General features: G+C 39.9%; 1 protein-coding gene across 3 annotated transcripts in view; it reads right to left on the minus strand.

Moving 5' to 3' along the window:
* Positions 1 to 8,085: 8,085 nt before the first annotated feature.
* PRKD1 (protein kinase D1) overlaps positions 8,086 to 12,811 on the minus strand; it is a 154,706-nt gene continuing 149,980 nt past the window's right edge. For all 3 annotated transcript variants that reach the window (XM_054827171.1, XM_054827172.1, XM_054827173.1), the window contains 2 exons: positions 11,229 to 11,314; positions 8,086 to 9,064 (listed from right to left, as the gene is read on the minus strand). In XM_054827171.1, coding sequence (XP_054683146.1) covers positions 8,846 to 9,064; positions 11,229 to 11,314 — 305 coding nt within the window. In that variant the 3' untranslated portion in view covers positions 8,086 to 8,845. The remainder of the gene's footprint in view (positions 9,065 to 11,228; positions 11,315 to 12,811) is intronic.

Genomic DNA, 12,811 nt, shown 5'->3' on the forward strand with positions numbered 1-12,811 from the left:
CGCATCTGTGAGTTAACTCCTTTATGTAGATGTGTAAGATGGCCAGTAGGTGGCAAGGTACACAAATACACCGAGCGGCTCCTGTGACTGAAGGCTACGTACAAACTGCGTGAGAACTACTCAGCAGTAAGCCTGAAAGGACTGGAACAGCAAAAGCCATCTCTCCACTGCCAGATGTCCTACAGAATTTCAGCATTTTCAGCTTTCTCTAAGGATGATTCCTTACCGAATATTACAGTTTAATACTGAAGACTGCACTGAGTTGGAAATAGTTGGAAAGAAGTTGTAACTACTACAAAAACAAAAGTATGAAAAGATGTTGAGAATGGAGTAAAATCACGCAGTGTCTTATTTCACAGTTATCATGCAAATCAGACAACACAAGGTCTGGTGACTGGATGGCTCAGAAACTGGTAATACCCTGGCATTTTTTTGTCTTTGATCATTGGTTTGAATTAAATCTAAGATGGTAATAGTTACCGCTTGGCTCACAAGAGAGAGCTTTGGTGGTTTCAGGCTAATGCACAATTGTCCACATCATAAAATGATGACAGCTACTTGGCAAAGTGATTTGAAAAGGTAGGCTAAGGCGTTGTCTGAACAGTGAAGTTGTGCTACTTATGTGGATTTAGTTAAAATGACAGTATTGTCTGGATCTGGTCATACGTGCATACCTATTTCCGTGTGAGTAGGGATTTAACCTCCATAGTGATAAGAAACTTTTGTGCCCATATAAATATGTCTACTCTAGAGACTGTGCCAATATTATTTTACTGGTAAAAAGCCCCAGCTTAACCAACAAAGGAGTACGAATACTGAGAGAGGATTAGAGTAATAAATTAATAATTGTGTCACCTTTAAGGCTATGAATGCATGAATAATTTTGTGAAAAACAAATTAGACATGGAGTATTTTAAATATTAAGCATGAAAACTACTGCAGCATTTATGATACTACTCCTGCACCCTCTGTATTACATAGCTTTCTCGCTGTGTTATCTCCTTCCCCAGAGCCAAGGAGGTGTTACCTTCATAGAGTCTCTGCTGTAACGGTGGAAGAGCTGGTAGGCAGTTTTCTTCCGTCTGTCCAAAAAGAGTGTCCTTTCAAGCAAAAACATCTAGAAGATCTACAGTAAATCTGGAAATGGTGCAAAAGGAACTGGGTGGATGCAAGGGCTTGTGCAAGGACAAAGGACCCCGAGGCTTTTAAAGGAAGAGTAGGAAACGTCCCCCGCCCCAGGCACCGGACTCTCGGCCACAAGATGCTTCCAGGGACAGGCAAGGTCAGCTTTGACTGGAAGGCTGGGAAACAAGCAGCAGAAGAAATGATAGTCCTAGTGCAGTCACTGATACCCCCTGATCAAAAGAGTAAATTGTGTCATGCAACCACATTTTATTTCATACAGGGCTGTGTAAGATTTAAGTGCTATCACCCATCAGTGACACAGTAGTCTATTTGTGTGTATATTCTTTATTACACTGAACAGCAAGATTGGTTTCTCAATATTCATGAGGGGTTCTCCACATTTTGCATAGGGTTAGGAGATGCACAGGTGCAGTTTAATCTAATGTCCTATGAAACCATATCCTACTTTGTCATGGTACTTTGTTAGCCATGTGCTAAGAGATTTGTGCTGAAGGAGGTTGGAAACCCATGGATCTGCCATGGCCAGCTAGTGCCCGTTACGAGGACTTCGAGGGCTGTGTCTTTACTCAGCAGCTAGTATGCAGACACTGTGACCTCTGAGGCAACTGTGGTGGTAGTTGCAGGAAATCGGTATATTTACAAGTTCTTTAAATGTCTGGCAAAAAGATTTCTTTGTAAATGGATTGTAATTCCCATGGCATGCATACAGTATAGCCTTTGCCTCCCACAGAACATCTCATCTAAGGATGCATATTCTTTGGATGCATCCAAGTTGACATGGAAAGGGGAGAAAATATCGCCCAGTATGCCGGCCTTTTCTTGGCTCTGAGTTCCAGATTACTGCTCTCTGCTCCCAAGTCATTCATTTACTTTCTTTGTCAGTTTGCCATCTACAAATGGAGTTAAATATAGAAACATAATGAGGGGCTGACTGAGAATATTGTACATTCCTGCATATTTTTGAATGTTGTATTTTCCACGTATCATTAATTCCATAAGAAAACTAAGATATAAGTTGGGATAATGTCTGGCTGTGAAGGTACTTTTGTTTTGAGACTGTTTTTGAGACTGAATTTTTTTTAATGTGAGCTTGTTTTGAGCACGTCGGTTCGTGGATTTAAACCTATGGTACCCTGGTTGTGAAACATGAACAGTGGTATTTGCCTACTTTCTCACAGACAAGTAGCTAATAGTTACAAATTTTTAGAAAAGGTAAAAGTATTGTAGATCTCAATAATTGCAAAAAGGGGAACAGAATTCTGGATATCCAGCAGTTCTGCTTTGTGCTCTTTCCAATTTCTAAGTATGGATTCATCAAGCCAATCCTACAACTTTCTCTTTGAATTTCCTGAAATGTTATGACCTTGAAGACCAGCAGTCTGTGAAATTTTTCCTTGATGTTTTATTTAGTTCTGAGAATGAAAAGGTGTATTTCAATTTTAAATAAATAATACTATCTGACGATACTTTGCTCGTGTAATAGGAACTCTTCCAACTTTCCATTAATGTATATGGACTTTCCATGAATGTATATGCATATACATACACACACAGGTTTTAGGCAAGGGAGGTTGTTTTCAGGCCACAAAAGCCTTTGTCAGACTCAAAGCAGTTAACCTTGAACTGGCCCATTTTCTGGATGGAACTTCGATGTACAAAAACTGGCGTAGCTGCCTTGGAGTCGGAAGAAATCGAGCAGCTGTCTACCTTGCTCAGAGAACCCTTCTGTCATGGGGTGGCTGAGGGTTGAGGAAAAACAAGTGCCAATCGCTACCACAATGGTACACTGGTGGCAATATCGCACCAACCAAGACTCCGTAATTCCCATCCATAAGCCAATTCATTGACTGGAGAGCCAAGGAGGGATCAGCAAGACTCGATCACCCTTTAACACTCTTAACAGCTGACCCAAACTGGCCAAGGGGTTATTCCACACCATATGATGTCATGCTCCGTATATAAGTGGGGGGTGGGCTGGGAGACAGTTTGGCTCGGGAACTAGTTGAGCATTAGCTTTTAGTGGTGATCAATCGTGCTGTGCATCACTTGTTTTGTATATTCAATTGTTATTGTTGTTGCTGTTGTTATCTTTCCTTTCTGTCCTATTAAACTGTCTTTATTTCCACCTATGAGTTTTAGCTTTTTTTTCTATTCAATCCTCTCCCCCACCCCACTGAGGAGGCATGAGCGAGCGAACGGTCGTGTGGTTGTTTTAGCTGCCTGCCAGGTTAAACCACGACAGGAGCAATGCAGCTCTAACTCACAACTGGGCAAATTAACTTAAACATTAAGATAAAAATTGTGCTCAGATGCTTTTGCGTGTCAACTGGAAAGGTTCAAATGTTAGATTTTCTCTCTGTTAGAAGGCCAGTAACAAACCGCTGGGGGCTGAGACAATAACATCTTAAACTGCTGCAGCTGTTTACTTGGTAAATGTGAGCCAAGTCCCTCAAGTCAATTTTTACTTTTTCTTAAGAATATGTCAGTACACTTTCCATTTATTAAATTTAGTGACCTAACTGCTCAAAATTAACTCATGCTTTTGTACGCCTAAATCAACAGTGGAACCAAAATGAACTACTTGCTTTTCAAAGGGTAGTTTTTAGGACTTTCTGAAAAATCAGTCCCCATTAAAAGTGTAAGAGGTCATCACCAATAAGTCACTTCATTTGGGAAGTTATATCAGAAACTATTTAAGTTATAGTTGGCAAATGTATCATAAATTCATATTGGAAAATAGTTTGTCTGGATAGAAATACTTCAACGGAATCTGCCAATTTTTGTCAAACTTTGGCAGTACACACGTGCTTGCAGATTTCGGTATTTGCCTTAAAGGCACGTTTTCATCGTGTCTGTTTTCCTTGTAGCTCCCCTGGTTGGCACCCTGCCTGGCAGACTTCTGCAGCGTGAGGCTTCGGACCCTCCAGGTTCACAGCGGAGCTAGACACCCTGGGCTGTAGGATCTTAGTGCTTTGATGCCCAAGGAAAACATTTCATTTCATGGGACCTTTCAAAACAGCAACTTTTCAGTCCAAAATGTAAGTAGACTTTTCTTAAATTCTTATTTGTGAACAGCTGATGTTGAAGTTTGTAGATGTGCTTAGTAAGACAACAAAATAGTTTACAGTTCCTATAGTGTGTGCTCCCTGTTCCTCACCGAAGCATAGCAAAGCAAAGATTCAGTGAGAAGCAGAGACAAATATCAGCTCACCCAGTAGACCCTGATTTCAGCACTCACTTGCTCCAGTTGCTAGGAACGAGCTAAGCAAAAATCAAGGTGAAACTCTGCATCCCATTCAGCTCAAATTTTTCACTACTGGAAAGTACCTGATCTACCAAGACAGTTCCTCTGCTTTACATTTGATTTGGTTAAGCTCTTTCCCATCTGGCATATGCATAGTAAACCCCAGGAATATGAGACTTTTGGTTCAGATGTCATAGGTCTGGTCATGAGGTAGAAAGTAGCCATGTGGCTGGCTTCCTTTGTTGCTACAATAAATTATAGTCTATCTTTCGGGGGCGGGGGGAGGGGGGGTGGAGTTAGTATCTCTGGAAAAGTGGTAAGTTGAGCAAAGTTTGGGGTGCTGAACAGCTACAGGGACAGGGCTCTAGTTTATCTCATGAAGTATAGCTTTTCCACAATGTCAATCTTTTGGTAGACCTATCTGAATAATACTGCACCATAATCCATAATTACTCAACTCTGATCTTTCTCCCTATTTCTGATGGACTGAAGTAGTATATGGTGGTTAACCTGCCTACTGATTAATTCTTAAATTTCGCTAGGAGTTTTCTTTTTTTTCCTTTCTCCCTAATTTCACAGGATGCCTAGTATCTGTTCCCATTAGTCCAATAAGGGTTTGGCATTTTTTCAGCTTATTAGCATTTTCCATGTCACCTCTATGACTTCATTGTCCAGGATAAAATCAGGTGTGCAGAAGTGTTGATTTATCCAATAACGTAAAATAAATAACGCAGTTTGTTTAACCTCTCAAACAAAAAAAGACTGTTGTTGACACAAAAACCAGATGGTTATTGCCTTGCCACGAGGTCAGGATTTACAACTTTCTAACTACCGGAGAGGTGAGATTCTATGAAGGCTTTTCATTAGTGACAGGTAGAGGGGAAAGAGGAGGGAGGAGGAAGAAAAGGGAAAGGCAGAATATCCAAGCAGATATCCAAGAGAAAAAGGAGGCCTGCTGTAGTATCTGAGACAACAGGAGACAAGGCCAACTGATAGGAATTGCCTTCTATCCTGTGATGTGAAGGTGTGGATGGATGGTCACACAGGGCCGAGCAGGTGAGTGACAGCTGCGCTGTACAAGTTGTATAAGTGCATGCTTTTTGCTCACCTTATTTGCTGAGTTAGTTAAACTGCCCGGACAAGACAGTGGATAACAGAAGTGTATCTGAATGAATAAAGAAGATGGTAGAAGTGAAAATGGCAACTTAAAATAAATCAGAAGTTCTAGTTTCCAAGTACTTCTTGGCTACTTCTGCACTCCACAGCTAAGCTTTGACACAATAAACATATCTACAGATGTATACAGGTGCTTGATATGCATATGATATGCAGTATCACAGCAGAAAAGGAAATACCATCAATAGATCCTCAGGTCGGTATTTATGTGCAGCATAACCATTGTTGGTTTTGTTTCCGTGATGCATGCGCAGGAACTGTTGGCCTAATGGAAAATGTAAACCCTGGGAATATTACTACAAAGCCGCCTACCATTCCTATTCCCTGAGTAAAATGAGCAACGGAAAATCATGTAGGACAACATAGTACCAGATTTGCTTTGGTACATTTTGATGCTGATGTATCTGGAAGAGCAAGTTTCCATTTAGGCTTTGAGTTAGGAATCAGTGAATTCATCTGTCTGGCTGAACTGCAAACAGTTCAAATTTCACAGTGCAACATTTTTGAACGGCAGCAGGGAAAATTTTAATTTATTATATTGGCTAGTGGCAGATTCTTTTTTGAAAAGCAATGAATATTTGCACAAGTTCCTTAAAGCAATGAAGCAAGCTTCAGTGCTCAAAAAAACCCCAGGCATGAGGAGGAAAAAAAGTATTATATGCCTCTATTACTAAAACAAGAGTTCCTTTGAAATCATGTTTAGTAGCTAGTGAGAAAGTTTCTCAAAGCAATACTTTATTTGTACTTTTGTCTCTACTCTGTTGGTAAACAGTTTATCAAAAGTGCTCCATGAGATTAAAAGTTTATCAGCATAGGTCTGTGCTTAGCAAACCCATGTGCATGCTAAGCATTGTTAGGGCAGAAATCAGCAGATGATAGGGTTTAGTGTAAGTACTCAACGTTCTTCCTTCGTTAAAAGTTGTGATGGTTTTAGTTTTGTCACCCAGTTTCTTAGAAATACTGTTGCAAGCTGCAAAGTAGTTTGCTTTCTCTTTTAATCTCCTGACTAGCTTGAGAACAGAGTGCCCGTACACTACTTGATATTTTTGGGAATTTAACTGTGTTGTTCAAAATTACCTTTGCTCAAGGGTTGGTACACCGATTGTAAATAAAACCAAGCCACTAATAAAATCGTGACTCATCTAAATTGATCAATATGAAAGCAGAGCTCTATATCTTTGTTACTGGTTAACGAAGAGGAATGAGACAACAAAATTAAGGCTCTTCTGTGAGGTCATCGCTCCTTATGAACAGTCCTGATATCAACATCCGAACAAAGTCTATATGATTCTGATAATTCTCCTCAATTTCCTTTTAGAAAAGTTAATTTGGCTTGACTCCTGGAGTTGTCAAAGAACAAAATATAATCTTTATATATCTGTGAGTCCCTCACTGCACCTTTAAGTGGACTTGCTTTTAAATATACACACATCTATACGCTTTTACTGACAGAAAATTCATCAGCCTAAGTCTATTTTACTATTTTACAGCTAATTTAAGATTAAGAATGAAGCGGAATGAAAAAGAAACAACGGCAAACGATTAGCCAAATTTAGCCTTGTAGGAAAGGTCTGACTGAAAATATCGACATTACAGCACGGCAGAAAAGTCAACAGATACAAACTCTGCCCAACCAGAGCTGGTTCAGAACACGTTACAAGGCCAGCGTTATCAGAGAGCTTCCTTCAGGGTCCAGCTGACGTGGAAAAGGATTTCTTTTTTTGGCAGTAGGAGGATCTGTCCAGTAGAAGTGCAGAATAAGTAGAATTCTTCTGGCTTTGGTCATGTCAGGTAACTGGCACAAACTTCCTCTGGACAAAGCTCTTCTTCAAGGAAAGAATGGATTTATCTGATGAAAGCTCAGGATTGTAACACAAAGCCAAGATTTGATCAGTAGAGGTTTATCGTACGTGGCTCTTACCATGGCACACTTCTGCCTCTCATCCCATGTGTCTTGTCTTTTTTAACCTCTCTCTTCAGTACCTGTACGTCAACTCTTATTTTCGGAGATAGCCTGTGGCATAGAATAATTTTCAGCTTGTCACGGAGTTACTCCGGCATGTCTTTTACAGTGCGGTCTGAACCTCTCTCACAGTTAAAGCTAAATGCACTAGTGTTGGAACACGAAGTAATTGTTAGAAATGAAAATTAATATCTTTAAAGTTTTCAGGGAAGGAGGGTGGGAGGGATCCATGTTACCTTGTCACTTCAGTGGAACTCAGTGGAAAAGCAGTAGCAGCACATTTCTCTAAAAACCAAATTCCCATTAATTTCACTGGTATAAAATCAGTGTTCTCAATTTCCCCACTCCCCCAGTATGTTTCAAAACTGAACTTATGATATAAAATCAGTTCAAGTAGAGAGATCCTTACAAAGTGCGTTTTATAGGTACGTGGGTTAGCTGGCAGTACGTTCCTACCTACCTCCACACGGGCTTCTTAATGATGAACTAATTTACTCCACCTACTCCTGATGCCATTCCAGGGATATTTTAAACAGAAAGATTAATCAAATGAACCTATTTTAACAAGACTTTTATTGAAAACATACACAAAGTCAACAAGTTCTTTAGTTTCTGAATGTACATATTAGAGAATATTCATATTAGAGAATAATATTTTAAGAAAAGGGGAAATACAACCAACATATGCTGCAGTTTACATTACTAAGGCATTTAGGCTTAAGAGCAAGTTATACGACGTGTATGTGTGTGTGCGTCTGTATACACAAGCACACAAACATACACACAGGGTATCTGATTTCAAACTGTACAGTGCTATGCAATTCATTACTTTTTGCTTTTTCTATTTTTTCAATACTAAATAAAGCTTTTATCCAAATGGTAGAAGTTGTTCACAGAACAGCAGTTATAATCTACTCTTCAAGAGTTTGCTTACAATTACAATACTAACGATGCACAAAAAAACCCCCAGATCTTCATGGGAAAGTTCTCTCTTACCAAAATGAGGCTCAAGTAAGAAAAACACTAGTTTGCAAAGGCACCGTGGAGACAGGTTTTAATACATTAAATACAACATGAATCATTCACAATAACAAGTTTAGTGTTTCTGGGAACTTTTGTAAATACAACACAGTTGGTCACACAAAAATGTTTCTGTTGATTTGTCTTGGCAACTCAGATACATCAACAGTGTAACAGCATAACAGCTTTGTTCCCATCTGACAGAAAATAATGGCAGTTCTGCAAGGCAAACGTTAAACCTGACCGTATGTATTTATTAATTCCACAGTGTTTTGACAGATTATAGGGGATGCAACTTAAAGGATGCTGACACGCTCACTGAGGGCTTTCATTTCTGTTTCTTCTAGCTTGGTGTTTTCATTATGGTTAGCACTTGGACTGATAAGGTGTGCTGGATACTGCAATCCATGTTCTCCGGAATACTGTTCCCATCGGGAGTCATCACTTTCATGGGTGATGTAACGTTCCCCCATTTTACATTCTAGTTCCCTTAGATCTAACCAGGTTTGATAGTCCTGAAACAGAATAACAGTATCAGTTTTAAAATTCTTAAAATAAATAACATTCCCTTCTATTACCAATAATAATGCAAAGCGCTATTAACTCAGCAATCTAAGTGCCATGCATCCTTATCGCTCCAGAATGGAAAAATCTTGTAATTAATAAAAATGAAATCTGCCCATAGAGATAGGTTTCGTCTCTAGAGGATTGTTTGATAAATTAATTTTATTAAACTCTCTCGTAAGTATAGCATGGAGATGGTAACAGGTTGTTTTGCAGAATGTATGGATAGTCTACAGATTTCCATAGTATCTAAATGAGGCACGGTGGTAAAACAATTCCTCACACTAGTTACAAGATGAATAAGGAAGAAGAAACATCTTTAAATCATACATGCACATCCTAGTGATCTATAGTCAGGATAGTTGCTCCATCTCAGTATAACGGTGCAGGATATGAATTCAGCTTGGGCTGGAAACTGCTTTTCCAAACTTAAGCGATTACTAGTGTGCTCAAAGAGACGTATACATCTAAACATCACGGTACTTTGGAACTCCATATTGACAGTCAGCAGTAAGGCTGGAAACTGGTTTGGTTCTCACACTGTTTAGACCATCATGCTCTGCAGCCTCTGATCTGCCTAAATTATATCTCAAATTTAATAGTTTCTTTTCTTATTCCCACCCAAAGCATCCATGAAGCTGCAGTAATAAGCTGCCAGTCTTAGCCCCATGCAGACTAACCTCTGCTCATAGCCCTTTATATAGTTTTCTTTTTTCTCCTCCACTTTGTCATTGCCTAAGACACAACTCTGGTCACCCAGCCAAAGCACCAGAAAGCACATGCTGCAAATGCGTGAAAGCCTTCATCCTTAGCATCTCACATTCTTTATCTCACTTCTTACACAAACATCCTCTCAGAAAGCCTGTCTACCTCTCACTACCTTGCTCCATTATTATCTTTCCTTAGCTCACCAGCTCATCTGGAAAGAGGACTCATCTCACCCATGGTGCTAGAGCTGCTGCTGTACTGCCTCGCCTTAGTTCACCTCCACTCACTATTGCACAGGCAACAGAAGTGGATGGAGGGAGGTGAAGGACTCTGTCCCATCATGTGAGACAGCCAGCATCCTTGGGGCAGACCTTAGCCGAGATCACCTCCCTGGTCCCCAAAGGCTCAAGCAAATGCATTCTGCAATGGTTGCCGAAAAGAAGAGCACAGTCTTGGAGGAAAAGATGATGGTCACAGAAAATCTGGGAGGAAGAAAGCAAGCCCAGGAGAATTGTTCCTGGGGAAGGCAGGGTGTGGGGTGGGAGGTTGCAGCCCTTTTCCTCCTATACCAGCAGGTCACCCTCTACTTTGAGAAACAGTTGCAAATATAAGGTACTGGAGTAGGAGACAGTTCTCAGTTTGGATGAAGATTCCTTTGGGATTGTGGATAACACATCTGAGCTGTGCCATGCCTGTGCCTCGATTACTTTCATAGGTGCAAAGGTGGATCCCTTGGGAGATCCTGTGAGCTGATGTCCCAGCCTGGCCTTGGCCTGTCCCCAGCCTGCCCTGCTCCCTGGCTAGGGGTGGTGGGATGAGCCCTGGCTGATCACTACACTGATTCTGTTTTACAAATTTAACTTATGGTCATTTGGCTGCTGCCAGGAAAAAAAAAAACAAGCCATGAGGAGCAGAAGACAGTGGCTGCTAGCATTGCAAAAATTTGTAACATTTCAGTTTTCAGTTGAAGATTTCAACTGAAGGTGGCTAAGATATTTTCCCAGAAAGCATACAACTCCACTAGTTCTTCTGATGACTGTGAAGTGGCAGCCCACTGATTAGTTTTCATAAGAAGTGAATCAGGGTAGACTCCAGGCAATGAGATAATATAAGTCAAATGACTGCAAAGGTTTTTTTTTTTATATATATATATATATATTGCTCTCGGTGGACAAACAAGATAAAATATTTTTGTAGTGTATTTTGAAAACATGAAAGAGTTCAGTATTGGAATCTAATACTTTTAAGATCTATATGTAAATCGGTGAAGAAGTATGAGGTTCTCAGGATCTGAAAACATCTTCAGGTTTGTAGATTTGCTTAGATTCCATTGTGCTTAAAGATGAAAACTTTTTATAACCTTAGAGCCTAAATATGTAGGAAAAAACATGGAATTAGTAGCAATACCTGTAACCACGGGTGGCTTAATGTTTTGTCCACACTGTAGCGCTTTCTCATTTTCACTTGCAACAAATTATTTATGAGATCAATAGCTGGAAAGAAATAATATTGGAAAACATCAGTCTAAATACATTTGTTTCAACTAGGACATACAAACAGAGAGACAGACAGACAGTTTTTATAAAAAGAGGACAGTTATCCCTCCTTACCCCAGCTTTTTACAAACTGCAGTCAATGTTGATGTCTCTCAAGGCACCCATGCAACCCTTCCCAATGGGATTACAATGGTTTTACTGAACAGTTGCCTGCTAGCTAGCAGATTGTCTGACTCTGTGGGTTCATTTCAGGTGTGCAGCAAAGTCTAAAGATAATTCTCACTCAGCTCCTACTCAAGTAAAAGAACCCCATGTAAGTGAAGAGTACAGTATTCTCCAGGTACCACACTTTACAGTAAACACATATATATTTTATATATATATTTCTTGGAGACTCTCAGTATCACTTTTAGATGACTGACAGCAGCACCTTCCCAGGCATTGAGTGGAGGAATCAAGTTTTCTAAGTCACTAAGTCTTGCAATACTACTCTTTTAGACAGAAGATTGCCTCCACCTGCTAGTCAGCAGTCTAGTGTTTCATAAAGGCAAGAGGGCTTCTTTACAAATTTATTAATTTATTTGTTTTTGAAGGACTCAATGAGTCACTGAGGTTATAGGTATGTGTGCTGTGGTGCCTGAAGGGAAGAGGCCCATGAATCAATGACCAGTGCATGGAACTGCACTGAATGATCCATTTGGAAAAATATCTGGGACTAGATTCCTGAGCTTTGAATGCATCTACTAAAGCCATTAAAAAAATAAAAATAAAAATGAGGGTATCATGAAAGGTTAAATTCTATTCTAGGTGGTGCTAAACGTCTGGCATGTGTTTTAGGGGGAAGCTTATTATAGAATAATTGACCGGTCACAAGGAATTACAGTATCACTATAACTTTCCCATTTAATCACAATATACCTTGGCTTGTCCAAAGTACACTGGTTTACATCTTTATTTCTTTGAAAATGGGAAAGATGGTCTTGAAAGTAACACAGAAACATCACTGAGGGGAACTGCATCTGAAACATGTCAGATGGATGTTGTTGCCAGCTAGGTTTTGAAGGAGCTGAATAATCATCTTCTCTACTTTAAGAGCAGGAGATGGGACAGAATTCTTTAAACTGGTACATGTCTGAGGTTGTATTTTGTGCAGCAATATGGAAAATCCAGTGGCTACCCTATAGGACAACTACTGATAAATGGCAGCACTCTGAACTCAAAACAGTGGGGTTGATCTTTTTCCTCTTTATGGGTAAGAGAAGTTCTTGGTTCCCAGCTAAGAGGAAGAGACAGGAAAGTCAGTCAGTCATACACTACGGTCCAGCTATAGAATGACTTCTGATATAACCTGGGAAAAAGTAGTGGTTTTTATCCGATGCTTGGAAGAGAAGAACATAGTCCTTAACCAGTAAGGTAAATCTGGGTATCAGCAAACATCAGCATCTTCTGCAACACTGTCACCTTACCCTTAAATTCAGCAGAACTACAATAAGA

Source organism: Grus americana, chromosome 5 (genome assembly GCF_028858705.1).
Source record: "Grus americana isolate bGruAme1 chromosome 5, bGruAme1.mat, whole genome shotgun sequence".
NCBI classification, from domain to species: Eukaryota; Metazoa; Chordata; class Aves; order Gruiformes; family Gruidae; genus Grus; species Grus americana.